The following is an 18,050-nucleotide window of genomic DNA, read 5'->3' as shown; positions in this document are numbered from 1 at the left end:
AAAAAAAAAAAAAAAAAAAAAAAGCTGTACAGTGGCTTCCAGAAACAGAAGGGGGACAGCAGGTGCTTCATATCAGAGTGACTCTACAAGCAAAAAAAAAAAAAAAGCTTAGAACCGAAGATAAGAAACCTAAAATACATGTAGCAGATGTGAAAAATATCAGTTTAATTTAGATCTGTAATGACTCGCCGAGCATAAATATAAACCTTGAAATGCACTGAGGTGAACCCCCCCAACAAAAAAAAAAAAAAAACATGTTTACCATCACGAACAGATCCTCTAGGATTTGCAAGTCTGTGAGGGCCCAGAGCAGCTAGTATGCTGAGACTGTGGGGCCCGGTGGTGGGGGATGCGCTGCGGTGAGGAGACCTCCTGCGTGGAGGACGGGTCTGGGCCTGCAGCTTCTCCAGCGTCTCATGTTTGCTGAGGGCCGAGTCTAAAATCTGAAGGGAGTCGGGCAGAGAGGCTTAGGGACCGGATTAAACACCATAATAAAGAACCAAAAAAACTAAATAACCAACCCTTGTACTGTATCATCACCTTCCTACAAAACGGCTTATGTCATTTTTTTTCCAATGTTTTTTTTTTTTTTTTTGCCTAAATCATTTTTTTTGCCAAGAGAGAGGTTGTTGTTTTTTTAGCCAAAATTACTTTTGGCCAAAAAAAAAAGACTTAAGCCATTGTTTTAGGAAGATGAAGATATTCAAATAACTCTCAACTTCTATATATTTTAGCAATAAACTTCTATGTATTGTCTCAACTTCTAAAACTAATTATTATAAAATTAATATTTAAATTAAACCGACACTGTGTGAAGTTTGCATCTGTTTTTGCGACTAGATTACAATTTTTAATCTAGTCTTCACACATTTTCACATCAGAAGCTCTGTCAACACATAAATAGTAAAGCACAAACAATTAACATTTCTTGTTGTTTGTGAGACATTTGAGTGTAATGAACAGTTAATTAACTGTAATTAATCGCAATTAATTGTATTTCATTTTAATTGTTAATTAATTAGACATGTGAGCTCAACAACAGAGACGTGTTGCTTTTAATAATGTTATTTATGTGATTCTGCCGTCAGATTGGTGCAAAGTGCTATTATACCGATTCAGCTTTTGAGTGTTTCAGGAACGCGCTGATTGGAGTCAATCGGTGTAACGTTTATAAATCAGTAGGCAGAAGTTGATGTCACCACTCCTCATTCGCATAATGAGGCAGAAATTACAGTCAAGTGAAAAGAGGAGACAGGAAAATGTAAAAACAACACATGAAAATAAAAGAAGTTAATCAAATCTAATTCGTTATTGATCCCAACAGGGAAATTAAATAATATGTGGGAAAACAAGAAAAACAAGTAAAAGAAAAACAAAAAAATATATTTTTAAAAGCAGTCCAATTGGAAATTATGTGCAAATATTACTTGTTGGAACAAGACTGGAAAAAACACGAACAATGAATGTCAGTTCAATTCTAAAACATGATTTAAAGTTCTAAGTTTTTAAAGTAATTGGTACATTTTAAGTGTATTGATTTATTCACTGGGCCATTCGTATATTTACTTTTTTATTATGTCAGATTTGGTCCTCCATGTCAGCATACACTGTAGTTGTGATGTAATAAACAAAGCTTTTCATCAGGAGCTATATTCACTTTAAATCTCTGCTGTCATAACAGCTAAAGATTTAATTCATGTTATTATTTCTTGTTCACGAATCTACAATTATTATTCCCCCCCTATTTTCAAAGTAATTTCAACACTAATTGAGATTGTGGAAACAAGTCCATAATGAGCAGCTGTAACATAAAACAACAACATTCGTGCTTCACCTCCAGTTTCTGCAGAATATCCAGGGCCGTCTCAGGTACAGCCGACCCCTGGTCCACTTCCACCTTAGCCGAGCACAGAGACAGCTGCCGGATCAGCTGGCCCAGCTCTTTGTAATGAGGGGGCACCTTGCTGTGAGGTCGATCTGAGAGCTGGTGGATGACGACCTGCAGGGCCCTGAGAGCGCCCCGGTGGGCGGCCGCCAGCCTGCCGACCGCCACCGACTGAAACAGGAAGAGGAAAGCTCGCTGAACGACTAAAGCAGCAGAGTGTAGTCTGGTACTTTAGCAGAATGAGACTTGGACGTGTGCTTCCAGAATTGTCGGTTATACACTTTTGTTTACTAGGGACAAAGGAGTGAAAATAAAAACACAAGTTCCTTCAAGTTTTATCACTTTCAATTATTTAAAATGATGTAGTTATAAACTACATGCGGATAAAAACTACAAAGTGAATATTGTTTTATGTTCCAGCTGCTCATTATGGACTTGTCAAGGGGAAAAAAATCTCAATTACTGTTGAAATTACTTTGAAAATATTATAATTGTACGTTCATGAGTATTAGGGCTAGACTAAGACATTTTTCTTTTATTATGAGAATGAAACTAAAATATTATGGCAACAAAAGTCATAAATTAGAAATAAAAACACAAAAACACCACATGAAAGTCATACAATTACAGGAAAAAGTTAGTTTACTTTATTGTGATGTGACTTTTTTCTTGTAATATAACTTTATTCTGGCACTATTTTAAATGTATTGTCTTACTGACTTTTTTCTGATTTTGCTGTGACTTTATTCTGGTATCATAACTTTACTCTCGTATTATTCTGACTTGCAGTCGTATGACTTTTTTCCCCCAATGATTTAATTATTTTTATTCCCAGCCTGGCTCTAACACTCTATCATAAAAAAAAAATCACCTACCTTTTTTGTCTCCCACATTTTCTCTCTTTTGAGTTTTTCAATATCATCTTGTATCTCTTTCACCTGAAAGAACAGTATTTGCAGCTGAAGGCACATAAAACACACTTTATCACATTACCTGTTAACTAAAATATAAATACCTGTCGTTGCAGAACATAAATGATGCGAGCTGAGCGCGCGGCCTGTTTCTGCCTGCGTATCTCCAGCTTGATTTGCTCCTCTGGGTCCAAAGACTCCTCCAGTTGTTCACCTGCAGAAAGGCCTGATCATGATCAACATACAGTAAAAAAAAAACAAAAGAAATCACTGAATGTGGAGGTGACTTTGCTAACTGGGTCTATTTTAAAAAAGCACTGATCTGGTTTGTCTTTGATGGAGGTAGTCAATCAAATAAACAATAATAATAATACAGTATAAGCTTCATTCAAAATTGTGCAGCGTGTGCCAGTTTTTTCGATTAATCGTCAGAAAAAACAACAGGTTAATGATAACTGTTAGTTCAGAATCAGTTTAAAGACAGCTCTCACTGTCTGCAAAAATTACCTCGATTAGCTAGCTCCTCCACTTTCCTAATGTACGTTTCCAGCTCATTCTGCAGTTTGCGGATCTCGTTGCTTAAATGTCCCGGTTTGCCTCCTTCCATCTGCCTTATACCGGGGTCTCTTGTTGGAGGAGACTGGCCAACACCGGGCATTAAAGAAGAAGGATTTTTCTTGGATGGTCGCTGTTTAGCACCGATCGGAGCCTTCTTTTCCTTTGACGTGGCCATGTTAGATTCTTGCTTGCCTGGAGCCGCTACTAGCTCCTACAGAGACAAGAAAATAGTTATTTCAGTCTTTGTTCGAATAACTATTTGGAAACTTTTTTTTTTTTTTTTTTTTTTTTTTTAAGTTAGTTTACCTGAAGCAGCTCCACATCACTTGTTTCAAAGAGAGAGGCGTCCTGCAAATGTTTCGGTGAAGTCTTTGCAAGTGACCCGAGGTGCCTTCGCCTTAGGTCTCGCTTGGCCAATTTGACAGCAGCCTGCAGCCTCTCCTCGGAAAGCACGGTGAAGCTGCGGGAGCTGCGGGAGCTGCGCAGGCTGTCCGTACTCTCACGCATCTCCAGACGTGGAAGCAGTCTCTCTATCACAATGGGAGCTGGAGGGCCTACACGAGTGGCACGGTTGACCACACTCACGGGAATGGCTTCATTAAACAACAACTATCAAAGAAATGAAAATCCCAGAGATACATTTTATGTCAAACTAGTTTTTGACAAATGTCTTCGGTGTCTGTAAAAGAAGCGAAATTGCTTTGTTATTTCGCAAGAGACCAAATGAAGGTGAGCTATAAGCAAACTTAAACTTCTTTTCTGTTTAGCTTAGCTGTTTGACATGCTTCCATAATAGGCTATATGTACATGCCTTGCATAGAACTATATGCAGTTCTACATTATTAAGCATCTCTAAAAGTTATTGGTGGCATAATTTATTTATTAGCTTTAGTGAAATACGAAAGCTGAGCTAAATAACTTGAAAACTTAAACATTTGTTTACCTTTGTTTGGGACGTCCTAGTTGTTGAATTGTTGCTGTTTCGGGCTGAGTCTACATAAACCCAGTTTCTTTCCTGGTTTTGAAGTCCTGGTAACTTTGCCGGCATTGCAGCGACAGACGTCATAAAAACACTGGTAACAACTGTAAATAATAATTTAAAGCTAATGCTAATACCTATTAGCACGAGCAACCTAACACAACCTTTCTATGCACCTCGTTTACTTCAGGTTAACCCCAAAACTGACGATTCCACCATTTTGTCGTCGTTTATAGCCAGCTGTTTAAGTCTGGAATTAAAGAATATACCGACGGGAAGAATACCAAACTAAAACATACACTGTGAATAAGGTTTTAAAATCCCGAGAAGTCTGGACAACAGTTTGAAACGGCGCCATGACAACAACAGGCGGAAGTAGTTCTTTCTTTTTCATTTTTCCTTTTTTTTAAAAAAATATCAATATCGTAAGTAAAAAAATAAATAAATAAATAAAATTGTATTTTTGTTACTTAAGAACATGTAAAAATTATGATACATATATTAACAATTATTTAAAAAAATATTAAATAAAGCAAAGACGACGCGACGGGCGAAATATTATGGCAGGCCGTTTTAACATAAAATCGACTTCGTCTGCCTGCCCGTAATTACATTCTAGATATCTAAAAATGCAATTTCACTATCCCGAATGGTAACTTAAGATATCTACTATTACATTTTGACAAGTATGAATAATAATTTAAGATATTCTAAAGAACATGTTGATGAGTATATTTTTTTCAATATGTCTCAAAGGCATCGAGAATAAAAATTTTCACAGTAGCTAATTCAATTTGAGATATTTTTGGAACTTTATAAGGAATGTCAAAAATATTTATAAGTTTTGTCCTGTAGTTATTTGCTTTCAAGATATTTGCAATTTAATTTGGATTTATTTAATCTAATTACCTGATATCTTAAAATACATGTAAGATATAATGAATAATGAGTACCATAAGACATCTTTAACTGGAAATATAACTAGTCAGAATAAAAAGGCACATATATAAATACAACTTACTTCAAGGCTAGTGATAATTTCTTGCTGATATCTGAAATATATCTTTCAGATAGTCAGCAATTTATTGTAGATATCTTCCTACAACTTTATGGTAATTTGATGTCATTTCTACCAGTTAGAATGTAATTGTAATTCGAAATATCTCAAATAGATATTTTGTCAAGTCAAAATATAATTAGAGACCTCTTAATTAACTAACACACCTAGTCATGAAGCAATTTCAGATTTTACAAAAAAGTAAGTGTAGTGAAGCCGATTTTATGTTAAAACAGCCCGCTGTACATGGGCGAACTCTCGTGCTCGATCACTTTAAGAACCGCTGCTCAACCCGGAAGTAGTCCTTCAACTTCTGATTTTTTTTATTTTGTTGCAACTTCAGCGTTCCAACGTAGCTGTTTGTAGCATCTCAGACTGAAAGTTACAGTCAGATTTCACATCTTCTCAATCGAAAGCATGGCCGGTTATGAAGTAGTGAACGTGCACGGATACGAGGAGTTCTGTAAGGCGGTGTCTGAGAGAAAAGGGAAGGATATCTTCGCGTATTTTTCAGGCAATAAAGACGCCGAGGGAAAGAGCTGGTGTCCAGATTGTGTGAAAGGTAATATAGCTTATGTCATTGTGCGAGACTGGCTGCATAATGTTTGTCATTTGTTGCTCTAAAATATTTAGATTTGTATTATTTATTTTTATTTTGCATAAAAGAAAAAAATTCTTGGCTTTTATTTTTCAGCTGAGCCAATTGTAAGGGGGGAGCTGACTCATCTTCCTGAGGGCTCAGTCTTCATTTATTGTCAAGTTGGAGATAGGCCATAGTAAGTTTCTTTCTTCTTCTTTTTAAGAGGAATATTGATGAAATATTCGTTATTGACCAGCAGAATTACTGACTGTAGTATGTCAAACAGAAAACGTATAGTATTTAAATTATGTTGTAGTGAGAAAAAAAAAACAAGTCATCAATCAATTTCGATTTACTTGATGAGGGTTTATTTTTATGACGTTTCAATTGTAAAAATTTGTTTTTTTTCATACATTTAAACAATGTCTGTTCAAGTTCATAGTCTGTGACTTGTGATAGATCCAGCTTGGTCAGTGCTGAGCTGTTTATCTTAAGTTAAAAGCACTTTTTAAAATAAAATTGAATGAATAATACATTCCCTCCCCAAATTGCATTTTTTATTTTTTTTTTAAGCCTATAGAGCTGATATTGCTGTTTGTTTTTTGAATACTGAAGAAATAGGTTTGCTGCAGTAATGTCTACCTTGTGCTTTAGTTGGAAGGATCCAAACAACGACTTCAAGAAGACCCTGAAGTTGACTGGAGTTCCCACTCTGCTGCGATACGGCACAGTAAGTAGTTCATCGTTTAATGTTTGAATCTACAGTAATGACTACTTAGAGTCTGGATGTGAAAGTCGACAGAGATGTTTTGAAAAACCAAATGTTGTTAAAAAGGCTCTCTTAAATAAATTTAAAAAAAAATACCATCTGCCATCAGGGCAGTGCTACAAGCTAACTGTGATCTTTGTGCTGCAGCCTCAGAAGCTGGTGGAGGAAGAGTGCTTCAAGCCAGATCTGGTGAAAATGATGTTCACTGAAGACTGAATGGTCCCCAGCTCATAAAGAGCCAACATTTCTTCACTAATCAACAGTTTACACTGCTTCATTCAAGCACTTAATAATCACCCAATTCTGATCTGAATATAAATTGGTGCAACGGCATCGCTAGCTGCATTTTTACAAAATCAACAAGTCTGTCACATGCAGCTCCCCGACTCTTTATTTTGAAGGATCCATTTCTTCTTTGATTATGCTGTGCAATCAGTAAATAAAGTACTGTGTATAAATACACATACACACACTAATTGTTGATTCAAAAAGCAACTAGAGATTTTTATATTGTGATATTTTTTTTCCCATTGCCTTGCAATTGAACTTAAATAAATATTTGATGTTGAATAGTTAAAAACGGTGCATTATTTGCAATTTGTTACGTCTTCCTCTTGTCAACTGTTCCTTCAGAGGTCACCAGAAAGTTTCATCTGCCTCCTCCAAAACTTGATGTGTAAAGAACATGTAAAGGGCTTCTGCAGTAGTCATGAGATGTTCAGTTGTTTCTAAGGATTCATGTCTCCATTTGGATCTTCACAAATATTCATCCACCTCACCTCCAGACTTTTTCATTTGTCATTTTGCAACCACAAACCACAGTGTTTTATTGAGATTTCTATATGATAGACCATCACATAAAATAAAACAAATATATATTTAAAATAAAATCGAATAACACAAACTAAATGTTCACAAACTAAATGTTATTACACATGGGAAACCATTTTTATTATTTTTACAGCGTGGCACAAGTAACGGGTCATTCCTCCTGCTGCCACACATGGGGAAATATAGCATGAAATTGTTTACTGTAAATTTAGGGTTTTATCAGCTGATGTTACTTTCAAGTAGTTAAAATAATATGGAACACATAAATATCACTCTGCATTTCAAAATCCAAATATATATTGTTTGCCACTCCTGTAGGATTAAAATCATTAGCAATAACACTGGTATGATGTAAGCTAATTACAAACAGTAACATGTTTGCTAGTGATGGCAAACATGTTACATAGAGTAGCTTAGGAACAATAAAGCATTTGGTGTTGAGATGTTGGTATAATGCGGCTCCAAATGAAAATCTGCTAAGGCCTCAAAAAGTGCCGGACCGACCCTGAAACACACCGCAAAAGGCTTTTTTGATGTTCTCCAAAAGCACAGGTGTCTAGAAGAAGGAGGTAATTAAGCCATTTCATTCCAGTGTTTTGTACCTGTGGCACATCTAAAAACTGCAGGACAGTGGCCCTTGAGGACTGGAGTTTGACATCCCTGTCCTAAAGTATCGACTGAATAAAGAAGGCACCCTCACATGTTGTTTTCCGGTAATGACCGCTAGGTGGCAGCAGACTTTTAGAAGTTGCTGGGTCGCTCAGGGTTTACAAAAATCCAATGAAATTCACTCAGAATATATAAAATAAAACTTATATCAATACAGTAATTTCCTGTAACAAATATGTGTGTGCGTGTGTGTTTGTGATGAAACAGAACATTCGCGTAAGTAGAAATATTAAAATAAGAGAGTTGAGAATAAAAACATAAAAACAAAATAAAGTCTAATTTAGCCTCATTTTGAGGTATTACTGCATTAAAACCCTCATATGACATGCAGGAGAAGTGAACTCTTATTTAGCAACAACTGGCGTAAAAGAGCGATTTCATGCTAAATGGGAGTCATCTCCGTTGCAGTCAGGGAGATTTAAGCGAGGCGCATTCCTGCACAGCGCTCAGAGCGGAGGGACGAGCAGAGCCGTGGCGAAGCCCACACAACCGCAACGCCTCTCTCCTTATCTCCGGGGCTCGGAGCTCCCCTCACAAACCTCTCGGCTCTCGGTGGAGGTGAAAGGAAGTGCTGGGTGTCGCCCCGAACACACGCCGCGGTTACATGTGCAGCAGCCTCGGCTGAAGAGGGAGCGGGAGGGGGGTTACGGTTGTGCCTGCGTGTGGCTGCGTGTTCTCGGACCGTGTCGAGCCGCGATGTCGGAGTTTCTGGTGAGTCTGCTCGGGGAGCGGCTCGTGAACAGCGAAAAAGCCGAGGTGGACGTGCAGTCTCTGGGCGCGAGACTCTCCCTGGTCGGGCTCTTCTTCGGGTGCAGCCTGAACGCCCCGTGCAAGCAGTTCAACGGCAGCCTGTGCGAGTTTTACAGCCGCTTCAAAAAGGCGTCTGAGCATAAGGACAAGCTGGAAGTCGTCTTCGTGTCGTCCGACCAGGACCAGAAACACTGGCAGGACTTTTTGCAGGAGATGCCGTGGCCTGCGTTACCTTTCAAAGACAGACACAAAAAGGTAAGAGAGAGGCCAGGCGGTGATGAAGGGCAGCCCAGCCTGGCGGACCAGTCCCTGGTTACAAGTGACCTGGAAGCCACTGGAAACAAAATGCCTATACTTTTTTTTTCTCGCTGTCTTTATGCACATCTGGAGTTTAGTTTGATTCTTCTAAACAAGCCAATATGCTTTTAATTTGCCCATAATCTGTCATGATAACTGCAGATTATCAGTAGTAGATGAGATAAACTCAAATGAGTTAAAAACACTGAGTCTATTCTGGGCTGAGACTAATTAATTTCACAAGATCTAATCAGGGAATTAAAGTATGATGCCATTGTTAATAACTTTATCTGAATTATGCTTAATAAATCAGGCTGTTGATAATTGCGTCTGCTGGAATAAGCCAGACTTTAATTCACCCAGTTCTATCTGGACGTAAATGTGCTGCTGCAGACATTCCTGAGTTATTATTAGGAGGGGAAACACATTGGACTTCCTTCTGGCTTTCCGCTTTCCACACACTAATGATTTTAGCCAGAGACAGGCTGGAGAACCGTCAAATTAGAGAACGATTATGGCAATTTAATGCCTGTTTTTTTGTTATTTGTCCATTCAGTTTAGGTTGCTGCAAATAGCCAAAAGCCTAAAATACTGCCAATATAGTATTTTCAGCTTTTTGTGTGTTTCCAAAAACACACAAAAAGATTTGAATCCATTTGAAAGCACTTTTTTCTTGTTTAAAATTTTTATTTTTATATAGATGCGCATATATATATATATATATATATATATATATATATATATATATAAAATAATACACCAATTAGTTTATTTTCCTGGCAAGAAGTCTTTTGTCTGGCTTTATGTGGGGGTCTGACCCACTGATGTCCATTTTGACAAACTCTAATTTTATTCATTTTTTTTTTCTAATTCTAGGGACAAAAACTTATAAAAGCCAAATGTGCTGCATGTTGGAGAGAAATAGAAAATCAGAGTTTATACATCAAGGCGTATGTTGCTAACCTTTATTATTATTAAATTCCCAGAAAACATGCATCGCACTACGTGCTGTTTTTAGATGAAAAATGGGAGGAAGTTTCTAGTTATGACCCACATGAGGAAGGAATTACAGGATTTCATGTTTTTATTTTCAGTATTTGACCTGCAGCTCATCAGTCTGAGCCGATCAGTTGAAAATCAGATCCCAGATTCTGACTGATTGTTTGCTGCATCTAATCTTGCATTTTTTTAATTTTATTTTATTTTTTTACAATAACTGGAATTTACAAACTTGCTACAGCTTCTTCAAATTTAGTGAAAACAAGGTTTTGTTTTTTCCTCTATAGCCGAATAACTTCAAACGTAGCTGAGTATTTCTTATTTATTTCCGGATTTGTGTGAATAAAAAATCGCTTTTTTAGAAAATTTCAGCTGTAACAATCCAATGGAAATATCTTTTTTTTTTTTTCCCCCCTCACACATCATGCTGGTGGATTTTTAAGTTTCTGTACAAATGCATTTTTCTGTGTCACTATATCCCGGCCATGTTGGCGGTCTTTGCAAACAATGGAGCAGAGGATTATGTTGCAGGAATTGCGTGTGTGTGCGTCTGGAGGCCAGGCCAGCGTCCTGATTACAGCGTCGGTCTCATGCATTTCTATATGATTAAAAAAGACATTTAAAAAAAAAAGTCCCAAATTGGCTGAAACGCCTCAGCATGTGAATTCTGACATTAGCAGAGATTTTTATTGCATTTTCTAAAATGAAACATCAAAAATATCTTTTGGATTTGATTATATTAAAATATGAGCTTGAGAGACTGAAACACTTGAATACGAGTTCCCATCTCCACTACTTTCCCATAAATAAAGGATTCACCTTCTTCAGTGAAACCACAGCAGCCTTCCTCATCGTTTGCTTGGCAGGATTTGGACTGAAACATTGTCCTGTAAATTATTTTTGATCGCTGGTGATTGTTTCCGTTACACCTCATAATGAACTCCAGGTCTGAATGAGGCTCAGATGATGGAAGAGGAGGAGGAAGAAGACGAGGGCAGGGTTGTCCTGGGGAGCTGAGCACGTCCACCGTCGCACTGCAGCCTCATTATGTTCTCTAACCCAGAGCGGAAAATATCTGTGGCATCGACATGGGCATTGTTCGCGCTCTTCTTGGTGGTCCGCCTGCTGTCCGTCTGTCTGTCTGTCTGGGCCTCGTGTTGCAGTGTGCAGCTGTCCAGCTCTGTTTGGCTCTGGGTCACGTTTTGAAATATTCCTGCTATGTGCTGGCCGATATGGGCTTAAAAGTTTTATTGTGATATTTTGTGGTGCTACAACGATAAAAGTGACTATTAAAAACTACTTATTACTTATTTTTCTAGGTAACTGTATGACTCTGTGGTCTTGTGTCACAGCAATCCAGAGCCCCATGAACACAAATAATGTTCTTGGTGAAAAAACATTCCTATTTGTAATGCGTTTCTTTAGGACACTGGTCACGTAAAGAAGTGCCTGGTGGTGAACGAGTGCATCACTCAAATTTATTGGGTATTTAGTGATGCTTTTATTGAACAAACGGTGGAGAGAAAAAAATAAAGTAAAACTAACAATCGCAACAGTAAGGACAGTTCTGAGGGAATTTAAACTGCATTTGAATTCATCATGATACCGATACATGAGAAATTTATCACGATAAATGATGAACAATACAATAAATACTGCATACACAGTAAAAAACGAAGTGTCAATTTAACACCTATAGAGTTGAATTTAACTCCGTTTCAGATAACATTTGGTCCCACTCGAAAATAGTGTAAAATGTATTCTATGGCCAGTGTCAAATTTTCAGTTAATTTGACTCATTTTAGTGTCAAAAACAACAAGTCAGTGAGTCAAATTATTTAACACTATTGTTTGTTTACACTCTTCAGAGTAATACTGTTATTTTTATGGCGTTAATTTTACACTAAATTTACTTAAACATTTACACTTTATTGTGTTTTACACTTATATCATATGATGCTAAATCTTAGCATTAAATGGCTTTTATAAAACATACCAATCACAATAATCACAAAGTTATAAGTTCACAGTGACAATATTTATTCAACTTTATGATCCAGTGACATAATTACTGTAACAGTGTCAGCATAATCATCTTCAAAACAATGTTCACCAAAGATAGCAATATGGGACACAAAGAGAGTAGTGTCATTTGCATGTAACATAGATGGTTGACATCAAACAATAAAACCTTGCATCGTTTTAGTAACTTCATAAGCATAACAATATTCATGAAAAGTTACTGTACATATGTCACACTAATGAAGCATTCTTGCTCTCAACTCAGCAACTCTGGATGTTTCCTTTGTTTTTCCAACATTTATCATGTTGTAAACAATTGTTTTGAGAAAGGTGAAGAAGTTGGTTAAGGGAGCACTGTATGACGTACCAAACACATAACAGGCCTTAAAGAGCTCAAGAGCTCCAACTGAACATGTTGCCTTACATGGAATGGCATAGTTGTCAATCATAATGAAGAATGCATGAATACTGCTTTGGATGGATCCCTGGGCCAGGAGGTAGGGCTGGGTACGTTGCGTGATTTTGTCGACGGACTGCGTTGTTTTCAGCTTCTGTATCACAAATGAAAGTTTGAAAAGTGGTGTGTATTTTTACCCAATTCATTTATTTCTTTTTGACCTTCCACCAACAAAAAAGCCTCCGCTTTTTGTCTATGTTGGACCGTCATGTAAAACCCCAAATAAATAAAAAAAAAATCACATGCAGGCTTGTGGTCGTAACATGACAAAATGTTGGAAAGCTCCGTAATTAGTTTTCAACTGTTGCTAGCTTTCAACCATTTTTACTTTACTGTGTTTCTTTTTAGTTTAACTGAAATGAGTCGTTCTCCTGAGCTCCAGTCTGAGTAACAGATTTTGTTAAGGAAAGGCTAATTGTTCCTTGCCAAAACAATTAGCTGACTAACTGAAAAATAAACGGCCAATAATTAGCAGACTGAATGATAATGAATGCCATTATTGGTTGCAGCCGTAATTAGCTGCCTATTGTTTTCAGATTTGTTTGTCTTGAAGACACAGGAAGTGGCTAACTGGGACCAGAGGGGAATGAATGGGTTTTGTCATTGGATTCGTGTGTGCAGTGCTCATCCTGGCACACCAGGGTCTTTAAGTTTGGAGGTGGAGAAAAGCAGAAGCTGCTCTAAGGTTGTTGCTTTTTTTTCTTTTTTTTTCTTTTTATTTGACTTCATTTTTTTTCTTGGATCAGGGAGAGTTCACCTCTTGGTGAAGGATGCAATTTTTTTTTCTTTGCTCCCCACTCCTTTGTCCAGAGCTCCAACGCTTCACCGCCCACGTCAGATTCTCTGACTTCACTTCCTCCCCTGGCTCTGCTCGCCCACCCATATCCTACAATGACTTACCGAGCTATCTCACTCTCACTTTTTAGTTTCCACTTTTCTACAGAAGGTATTAATTCAACAAAAAAAGAGAGACAAGAAAATAATTTATTGGGTTAAGTAATGGAGTTTGTCAGGTAGGGATGACCGGTGACCAGAACCAGACTAAGGTTTTAATCCGAAATCCAAAAACCCAACGTTTTTCCAATTACGCAGCGACACATCATACCGATGACGACGGCGCTCTTTGAGGTGGAAGTTGTTGCTAAACAATGAAGAAACGTCTATATTCATTGTCAGTAGCCGCGTTTCCATTGCAAAAGTGCATAAAACGATTTGGATGTTCTGCTAATGTCGAAAAAACACAATTATGCAATTGTGTTGTTTCCATTGAATAAAAGAAATTAAAATCCCACGTAAATAAGTTTGTTCACATGATAAGCCATTAAAAATCATGGCTGGGTGCTGTGGTGGTTCAGGGGCAAAGCACAACCCACATATTGAGGCCTTAGTCCTCGTGCCGGTGGTCGCAGGTTCAACCTTCTTTCCCGTCAAACTTCTTTCAAATAAAGACAACTCGAGCCAAAAAAACCTTAAAAGAAATAAATAAATCATGGCAGCGATGGCTGTAAACACTGGTGTCTTGGGCACATTATAGTCTATGATTTAACAGAAAAGCTTTGGATACAACATGTTAGAATTATAAACTTTTGATGCCAACAAGTGTGTTGTTACTCTGTACAACCTGGCGTGATACAAAAAAGTTATTCTATTACAGTGCTGTGTGTTTCAGGCTGCATGATGGTGAGAGAGCGCAAGACTTGCAATACATAAACAGAATGCTAAAAGAAACACTTAATTTCTCTGCTGTCAATGTATGCTTCCAGCCTGTCATGAAACATGCTCAATTTGTAAATGTTAGCCCTCATCACAGACGGAAGATGAGGGCTAATAATCATTCTAACAATTCTACTTGCATATATATATTAGATGCTAAAGGTTTAAATTTCTCATTTTGTCTTTGTCTTAAAATATTAATAAAACCCTGTTTTAAAGCGTCTTTTCTCTCACACAGGACTCGACGTCTCCTCAGCCCCCTATGTAAATAATTTATGACCACTCATGGCAGGAAGGTCATTTTAAAGCTCATTCGTCGTTTTGTCCATATTAAATGTTGTTGGCAGGTTAAAGCTTCACAGAAAACTGAAATCTGCTCAAATTCTGAACAGTGCCAGTTATTGGGACGAAGCTTACCTGAAATCTGTCAGTCTGTTTTTTGTTTGTGTGTTTTGTTTTGTTTTGTTGGGGGTTTTTTCCAGAGACACTCAGGTTGGTAACAGAAAACATTTGACTTAAAAGCCAGAAAGACCATAAGATCACAGAACATATTTCCATGAAGCACAGAACCCATTTTTTTGTTGGAATACATTACTGCTGAGGGAAGTAGATGTCCAGATGTCGCTTTACTGACGATTGCTGTGAGTTGTGCAAAACTGAAATCTTGCGAATCTACATCACATAGAGATTTTCCTGACTGCGTTGTAAGAACGGGGGATCACATCACAGGTAAAAACCCTGTCGGATTCTGCGGCTCGCTCGGCTCCCCGCCAGGTGACGACGGTTCTCAGCAGCCTCAGTGCGAGGGTTAAGGACGCCTTTCATCAGCACGGCCCTCGTCTGCTGAAATCGTTATTGTGCCGCGCTCATCGGGTGTCGTAGCCCTCCTTATCCGAACACAAGAAGAAGTGGCTTCAAAGGAGGCGCTAAATGTTTTATCTAGAGGTTCTTGATCCAGCTGTTAGCTTTAGCTAAGATGTTTGAGACTTTGTAGAGACCTTAGATTGTAAACAAATCCAGCAAACAAAACATCTTCACCAATTAGTGTTGATACTGTATGTTGTGTTGGGGGAAAGAATATAAAGCTCGATTTAAACCTGGGACTGATTGTGGGACTTGCACCGATTTCCTGTGTTTTGGTCAGGTTGGCCAATTTAGTTTTAGCAATTCCTCATTACTTTTGAAGAATTAAATGTGCTAAATATTGACACAGGAGTCCTTTTTCTTTTTTTACTCCAATAGCTAAAACAAGTGTGATGTAAAATATCTTCCAACAAACAAAACCATAAAAGCCATTGCTAACAGAAAGAAAAGTATTAGAAAATGCTTAATTACAGTGTAACGGTGTGAAATTGCACTTTTTTTTCTTTCTTTCTTTTTAGAGTTATAGCACGGATTCCCTAACGCCGGTGTCTAATGCCAGGAAACGTGAGCTGTGCAGTCTGAACAGGAAAACAGATCCTCACTGAAAGACATTTGACCCTGAGCAGTAAATCATGGGAACACGTGTTAAGATTTTGCTGGTTATTAAATTGGCCTAAATGTTTTTGGTTAAACAGCTCATGAAGAAATGTAACTGTTTTTTTTTTAGACTTTTAAGAGTAAATGAGATTGTGGAACTGGTGAAAAAAAAAAAACACAAACAATTTCCATTACCCTTTCTTCTAACACTGTATTTGCTAATATTTAGAAGATTTTTGCACGTGTCAGACATCCCAACTTAACTGGAGAAATTGTGAGAAATTCTAAGACTTTGCAAGATCCATTGTTTTCCTTTGGCTTTTACTTCATGTAGCTTAAGACCTCAATTGACTCAATAAGGTGTGTTGAGTTTTATTTCCCTGTTTTGTTATCACTTTCACTGTATTTTAACATCTTGACATTGCACTAAACTCTGATCTTATACAGTATCAGTCGGGATTTTTGATATGATTGCAATCTGCAGATTAATTGCTAAATCAGTCTTTGTTTCCCTACATAACTTATTTCCAATGGTAATCAGTTGAATCAAGCCGTGAGCAGTACTTCAGTTCAGATGTTGTTAAAGATGTTAAAGTTCTCTTTAATGTTGACTTTTTCATCAATATTAAAGATGCAATAACTTGAAACAAGCTCCTATATCTTGCTGAAAAGTTAAAAAAATTTTTGGTCTTATTTCAAGTGTACTAAGATATTTGCATTAGAAACTAGACAGCAATACTTTGTAAGATTGTGTGCTTCCAGTTAAATTCATTGCTTTTATTACAGCCGGGGCATGAAGTTCTTTTGCACAAGCAAAAAAACAAACTAACAAAAAAACTTTTAAATACCTGCAATTAGTCAGTGAAAGCAGTTATTGAAGGATAATGCGTTATCCTTCCCAGTTCAGAGTTGTGTAGCAGAAATCCATAAAATTTGAACAAATAAAAATGTTCAAATTGCAGTGGTGCATTCATAATCTATCCTGTGTTAATTAAAATGACCCTCTGGGGCTTAAACAGCCATAAAGTAAAGCGTGCTTGTAGCTTGTCGCCTTGCGATGACCTTGAGACGGTAAATCACAACGTCCATTCACTTTAACTTCTCTAAATTGCTTGTTATAAACTTGGTTTGCTCCATCTGCTTTGCTCAAGTTTTGCCTCCGACTTTGCAGGAACTGTTATCTTGACTCCGGCTGCCGTAGTTTGACTCCTATTGTTGTGCAGCTGTGACGGCCCCTGCGTTCTGCTCGCCATGTTTGACAAGAGCTTATGTAAAGAATCTGTGGCTCAGACACCTGCTGCAATGAAAGCGCTGGAGGCCGCAGGGCACGGCAACAGAGCGAGGCCGTCTGTGAGGGGCTGGGACGCCTGGCCGCGCCCAATGTCCAATCTCACACCACAGAGCTTTAGTTGCCTTCTACTTTCACCGGCCATTGTTGCCACTTTACAAGGTGATATGTAATGTTTCAAGAGGCGACGGCAAATGGGGCTGTCATCACAACTGCAGCTCCGGGGTGTTTACCCTTTGAGAGTGAACAAGTTCTGTTAACATTTCCCCTAAAATCAACGGAAAACATTTGCCTCCAGAAGTCACTAATTTGTACGTAACTTAGGCTACATCCACATAGCAGGTGTTTATGCTCAATTCCAATATTTATTTTATTGTTTTGCCTGGTCGCTCATGTTACTACGACCTGAACGGGACCCGCATTCACAGAAGAATAACGTTACAGCCATCGTTTATGGAACAATTTATTGTCATAAAATCATAACAAGAAGGAGGTTAATGAAAGAAAGCAAAACTAATAGCAACATCTTTTTTGTCACCTTATCTGCAGTGTCTGTATGGATGCATAGTCGGAGCCATCAGTGGTGGGATTGTGATGTGCTTTACTGACTCAAACTTCTTTTATAATTTCATGATTTATGATCTTCATTGTGTTTTGTGACTCAAGACAATTGAGGCTTCTGCTAATACCTGCTTATATACCCTTGTTGGCAAGCTAACTTGTTTTGCGTTGATTGGGTAAGTGTAATTTTGTTGCCACTCGCCTGGTCAGTGTTTGTACATTTATATGGAGATATAGCTCTTAAATTCCATTCATAATCGTCT

General features: G+C 37.8%; 3 protein-coding genes across 6 annotated transcripts in view; 2 read left to right on the top strand and 1 right to left on the bottom strand.

Annotated features, from left to right (window-relative positions):
- kiaa0753 (KIAA0753 ortholog) overlaps positions 1 to 4,716 on the bottom strand; it is a 34,309-nt gene extending 29,593 nt beyond the window's left edge. For 3 of the 4 annotated variants that reach the window (XM_015032604.1, XM_015032605.1, XM_015032607.1), the window contains exons 1-7: positions 4,298 to 4,716; positions 3,661 to 3,963; positions 3,304 to 3,565; positions 2,901 to 3,022; positions 2,761 to 2,823; positions 1,835 to 2,056; positions 263 to 443 (exon numbers count right to left, since the gene is read on the bottom strand). In XM_015032604.1, coding sequence (XP_014888090.1) covers positions 263 to 443; positions 1,835 to 2,056; positions 2,761 to 2,823; positions 2,901 to 3,022; positions 3,304 to 3,565; positions 3,661 to 3,963; positions 4,298 to 4,420 — 1,276 coding nt within the window. In that variant the 5' untranslated portion in view covers positions 4,421 to 4,716. The remainder of the gene's footprint in view (positions 1 to 262; positions 444 to 1,834; positions 2,057 to 2,760; positions 2,824 to 2,900; positions 3,023 to 3,303; positions 3,566 to 3,660; positions 3,964 to 4,297) is intronic. The other variant, XM_015032606.1, reaches the window with a different exon arrangement.
- Positions 4,717 to 5,696: 980 nt separating this feature from the next.
- On the top strand, positions 5,697 to 7,315 carry txndc17 (thioredoxin domain containing 17). The gene is made up of 4 exons (XM_015032603.1): positions 5,697 to 5,952; positions 6,085 to 6,166; positions 6,625 to 6,700; positions 6,887 to 7,315. The coding sequence occupies exons 1-4, from the start codon at positions 5,808 to 5,810 to the stop codon at positions 6,953 to 6,955; spliced, it is 372 nt and encodes a 123-aa protein (XP_014888089.1). The 5' UTR covers positions 5,697 to 5,807; the 3' UTR covers positions 6,956 to 7,315.
- A 1,195-nt stretch (positions 7,316 to 8,510) lies between these two features.
- The window catches only part of nxn (nucleoredoxin), a 78,541-nt gene continuing 69,001 nt past the window's right edge, over positions 8,511 to 18,050 (top strand). The window contains exon 1 of the mRNA XM_015032602.1: positions 8,511 to 9,244. Coding sequence (XP_014888088.1) covers positions 8,936 to 9,244 — 309 coding nt within the window. The 5' untranslated portion in view covers positions 8,511 to 8,935. The remainder of the gene's footprint in view (positions 9,245 to 18,050) is intronic.

The sequence above is a fragment of the Poecilia latipinna genome, unplaced genomic scaffold, assembly GCF_001443285.1.
Source record: "Poecilia latipinna isolate Pla-1442-1.1 unplaced genomic scaffold, P_latipinna-1.0 Scaffold246, whole genome shotgun sequence".
NCBI classification, from domain to species: domain Eukaryota; kingdom Metazoa; phylum Chordata; class Actinopteri; order Cyprinodontiformes; family Poeciliidae; genus Poecilia; species Poecilia latipinna.
The sequence above is the reverse complement of the archived record's forward strand: the minus strand, read 5'-3'. Positions and strand labels throughout refer to the sequence as shown.